This window comes from Salvelinus sp. IW2-2015, linkage group LG10 (genome assembly GCF_002910315.2).
Source record: "Salvelinus sp. IW2-2015 linkage group LG10, ASM291031v2, whole genome shotgun sequence".
NCBI classification, from domain to species: Eukaryota; Metazoa; Chordata; class Actinopteri; order Salmoniformes; family Salmonidae; genus Salvelinus; species Salvelinus sp. IW2-2015.
In genome coordinates this window covers 11366011-11371102 of record NC_036850.1, presented here as the reverse complement: position 1 = coordinate 11371102, position 5092 = coordinate 11366011, and the positions used below count along the sequence as shown (strand labels likewise).

The window sequence follows — 5092 nt, the reverse complement described above, 5'->3', positions numbered from 1 at the left end:
TCAGCAATGGAGAGATTGCCATGCTGGGAGAGATCACTCACCTCCAGGCCATTATTGATGACCTCACTGTGCTGACCACGGATCCTCACAAACTGCCCCCGCCAGCGAGCAGGTTCCGACTCTCCTTCGAAGATATATTTGTATTATTTTAAGTCTAGTATTTTAGTATATATGCACCATCTCTCAGTCCCACTGTCTAGACAGAGGTCATTAAATGCTAGATGGAACAATGCTTGTGTGATAGAGTGAAATGTGCCATAACAATAATAGCATCATAAATGTGTACCAGCAAGCAATATGCTATTCATTTATCTGAAGTGATAAACATGTCTGTTTGTACAGAGTTTGTTAGTAATGCCTAGGAATTGCTATAGGGGGAACTATGCAGTTTACCAGCTCATGCATTACAACTTAAGCTAATGCTACGTGTCGCGTGTGATCGTTCTCATATTTCCACCTTTCAGGGTAAATACACATTATATGGTGCTAACTGGTTTGTCCTCGCTCTCTCCCAGGTGATTAAAGACCTGAAGGGTTCAGACTACAGCTGGTCCTAACAGACCCCCTCCCTCCTCCCCCAGCAGTTCTGGCTCCAGGAAGAGCAGATGTGCAGGTACGAACCAGAGGAGACAGGACACATGGACTAGAAATACAGACATTTGTATTGACCTGGATTCATTTGATTTGATCAACAAAGGGGGGGGGGGTTTATTTTGTTTTGATCCAAGGTGTGTGATGATATGTTGTACGCTATGTGAGTGTGAACATGCAGTACATCTGACAATAAAAGGGGACAGCGAAAGTGGTGTCAGTGAGAGGTGGCGTTCAGATATGTGTCGTGTCTTTAGTAAAAAGAGCGCCCCTGCATGTCTGCACATGTCTGTCCTCTGAGAGTCTACTGAGCGTCTGTCTGCTGGTCATAGGATGGCTCGTCCTTCGCTACCTTCCGCCCTGCTCTCTCTCACACTGGCTCCATCAGGCCTCTCTCTGTCATACTTCCTGCGTCCCCACCCTATAACTGCTCCCCTGGATCCAACACTACCTCTCCCACATCAAAGGTTCCTTGCTGGAAGGTTTGTTTTCATCTGCACACTTTACTTTGCAATTTTTTGTATTTTTTAAATATTTTTTGGGTTTGTGTTTTAATTTGTGCTTCTTGAGTTAACGCTTATTCACCAGGTTTTTCTTTTCATTTCACCATCTGCTTAACTCATTCATGATTTCATTACTTTGCTCCCTAACCTCTGTGCCTTTTGTGTTGTCGTTGGCCAACAGTCTCACCCCCTGGTTTCAAATCTACTGTGTGGTGATTTGCTAAACTGAGCAGACCCTGGGTGTCACCCATTTCACATTTTCATGTCTCACAAACTCAAAAGGCTTCAAACCAATAAACCCACCCATCATCTTGGCCCAAAACCAAACACTCACACACAATGAGGAACCCCCCCCCCCCCACACACACACACACACTACCCCCACACTGTACCCAGATGAAAGGCGTCAAACCTGTCTCTTATACACATCTAGATGTGTATAAGAGACAGCTCTGACATCACCAGCCAGGTATGACTGCCGTCACAGATGTCGCTGCAGTGCTGAAACGTAGCTCCGCCCTCTACTCTTCTGCCTGACGTCTCTTGGTTTTGCGTTCATTCTCCTTCTTGACTTCTCTTCCTTTCTGCAGAAGTCATCAAGTTCCGCATCCTCAGAGGCATCCGAGACCTGCCAGTCAGTCAGTGAGTGCAGCTCTCCCACAACGGTGAGTACAACAGCTCCCTCGCACTCCTGTCCTAATGGGTGGCTCTCCCGTTTCTTTCAGTCAGTCACACGATTAACTGACTTTGAAAAAGAATGTGAATACACTATAGCCGTGCTCATTCTAGTTGTCTGGGTTTTGCGTACCGTAATGTTGTGCCGTATACGGTGTATGAGAGAAGCTGGTAAAACTGACCAGCAGGATTCTCTCCGTAAGTACGTGAACTTCATCAGCCCAGGTGAACTTTTGGTCATCTGCTCTGTCACCGCTGATCTCTTGTCTTTGCCCTCTTTTCTTCTGCTACTCAGACACGTTGTGTATGTGTGTGTTTGGGAGTGCAGATGCACGTACTTGCGTGTATGCACCTGTGTGTGTGTGTGTATATGTATGTACGGTATGACCCAGAGGTCACATCACAAAGGCTCCTCTCATAAGCCTTTGTCGTTGATGGACGCTCTGACGATCCCGATCTTGTCTCTCCATTCCGCAGTCTGGCTCGTCCTTCGCTACCTTCCGCCCTGCTCTCTCTCACACTGGCTCCATCAGGCCTCTCTCTGTCATACTTCCTGCGTCCCCANTCTGCATTCACACTTACCCTTGGTGTTCTGTGTGTTTGGCCTCTTCTCTATTTCCTGTGGTATGATCACTTCCTATTCCTCTGTATTTGCACGGCCTCTTTCTCTTCCTGTGTGTTTGGCTTCTCCACTCTGTGCTTCCTTCACCCGTATTCTGGTTGGGTTCCCCTATTTCACTGCTGCTGTTCTCTACATTCAACTCCAACTTGGAAATGTCCTCATCTTAACCTCTGACCATCATATAAACTACCCGTCTCTCTTATATGAACTCTACCCATCATATAAACCACCCGTCTCTCTCATATGAACTCTACCCATCATATAAACCACCCGTCTCTCTCATATGAACTCTACCCATCATATAAACTACCCGTCTCTCTCATTTGAACTCTACCCATCAAAAAACTACCCGTCTTTCTCATATGAACTCCACACATCATATAAACCACCCGTCTCTCTCATTTGAACTCTACCCATCATATAAACGACCCGTCTTTCTCATATGAACTCCACACATCATATAAACTACCCGTCTCGCTCATATAAACTCTACCCATTGCTTGCTCTGCTCCTCTGGCCGATACTTCACCGTACCTCGCTACCATCAATCCCCCTCCTTTTCCCCTTTCCATCTCACTTCATCACGCTCTCCCCAAATCCATCTCTACACACCATCATTCAATTTCCTACCTTCTCCACCTCTTGCTTCATAAATGTGGTTTATATGATATCCCCCTACCTTAAACACTTCCCTTCACCCTGCCTGACCCTCTTCCCTGCCCCCTCACCACCCTCTCACCCTGGCTCCAACCCCCTGCAGCAGTGTGAACAGTGCCCACAGTAGTGCCTCCCGCTCCTCCGGAGGCTCTCAGACTCACTCACCCAGTTCGTCCTATCGCTACCGCAGCCTGGCCCAGCCGCCACCAGGGAACGCTCACCGCCTCAGCAGCGTCTCCTCCCACGACTCAGGCTTCATATCACAGGACGCCAACGTCTACTCCAAGCCTCCCTCGCCCATGCCCTCTGACATCACCAGCCAGGTATGACTGCCGTCACAGATGTCGCTGCAGTGCTGAAACGTAGCTCCGCCCCCTCCTTGGTTTTTATTTCCTCAACCCTTCTGCCCGACGTCTCTTGGTTTTGCGTTCATTCCGTCTCTTTTTTGACCTCTATGTCCTACTGCAGAAGTCATCAAGCTCTGCATCCTCAGAGGCATCCGAGACTTGCCAGTCAGTCAGTGAGTGCAGCTCTCCCACAACGGTAAGTACAACAGCTGCCTCGCACTCCTGTCCTAATTGCGTGCAAACATATTGGAACACACGATCCAATATCAGTCACACGATTAACTGACTTTGAAAAGAATGTGAATGCATAGCCATGCTCGTTTTAGTCATCTGTGTATTGCATACTGTATTGTTGTGCTGTATATGTGTATGAGAGAAGCTGGTAAAACTGACCGGCAGGATGGTCTCCCTAAGTATGTGTTCTTCATCAGTCCAGGTCAACTTGTGGTCATCTGCTCTGTCACCGCTGATCTCTTGTCTTTGCCCTCTTTTCTTCTGCTACTCATACAGTTTGTGTATGCGTGCGTTTGGGAGTGCACGTACTCTTGTGCATGTACAGTATGTCTCTGTGACCCAGAGGTCACATCACAAAGGCTCCTCCCAAAAGCCTTTGGCGTTGATGGACGCTCTGACGATCCCGATCTTGTCTCTCCGTTCCGCAGTCTGGCTCGTCCTTCGCTACCTTCCGCCCTGCTCTCTCTCACACTGGCTCCATCAGGCCTCTCTCTGTCATACTTCCTGCGTCCCCACCCTATAACTACTCCCCTGGATCCAACACTACCTCTCCCACATCAAAGGTTCCTTGCTGGAAGGTTTGTTTTCATCTGTACACTTTTCTTTGCAGTTTTTAAGTTCTTTTTTTGAATTTTTTGTTTTGTGTTTTCATTTGTGCTCCTTGAGTTAACGCTTCTTCACCAGGTTTTTCTTTTCATTTCACCATCTGCTTAACTCATTCGTGACTTCGTTACTTTGCTCCCTGACCTGTGTGCCTTTTGTGTTGTCGTTGGCCATCAGTCTCACCCCCTGGTTTCAAATCTACTGTGTGGTGATTTGCTAAACTGAGCAGGCCCTGGGTGTCACCCATTTCACCTTTCCAAGTCTCACAAACTCAAAAGGCTTCAAACCAATAAACCCACTCATCATCTTGGCCCAATACCAAACACTCACACACACACACGATGAGGAATTCTCCCCCACACTACCCCCACACTGTACCCAGATGAAAGGCGTCAAACTGCTGGATAGTGGACGGGTCTCTCTCATTGGAGAGTTTGCTCTGTTGCTTTTCACTGCTTCTTATTAATCACACCCACCTCTTCAGGATTGGTCCAAGGCAGGTTCTTATGAGCAGCCATTGGCTGCCACGCTTCAGCGGAGGAAGGAGCCCCTGGATAGGCTGAAGGAGAGCGAGGCATCCCCGGGCTCCCAGGGATATGCTGGTGCTCACCCAGACGATGTCCAGAGGTCCCGAATGACCCCCGCCACCATCGCTGCCAAGGTAAMAGAGAATATGCAGATTTACCTCRCAATGGTGGTGAATAYAAGACACATGCTGCTRTAACACAACTGTTGGATTTTAACCCCGGATTGGAGTTTGGTGGTTATAGTCCGTCCATTGTGCTTGGTAGTGGTCCTGTGCTCCTACCATGTGATAAGTGTTTGCTAAGGCTATTGATTGCGATACGGTTAGATCCTTA

The 5092-nt window shown here is 47.9% G+C and overlaps 1 protein-coding gene and 1 long non-coding RNA gene across 2 annotated transcripts in view; both read left to right on the top strand.

Moving 5' to 3' along the window:
• The window catches only part of mtss1lb (MTSS I-BAR domain containing 2b), a 79507-nt gene that overhangs the window by 67389 nt on the left and 7026 nt on the right, over nt 1-5092 (top strand). Inside the window, 7 exon segments of the mRNA XM_070445383.1 lie at nt 6-100; nt 503-563; nt 565-605; nt 3143-3371; nt 3517-3591; nt 4058-4207; nt 4717-4935. Of these exon segments, the coding sequence (XP_070301484.1) occupies nt 6-100; nt 503-563; nt 565-605; nt 3143-3371; nt 3517-3591; nt 4058-4207; nt 4717-4935 (870 nt within the window).
• On the top strand, nt 1545-2331 carry LOC111969274 (uncharacterized). Its single transcript, XR_002877973.2, has 3 exons — nt 1545-1563; nt 1685-1759; nt 2247-2331. It is a non-coding gene; the product is annotated as an uncharacterized lncRNA (long non-coding RNA).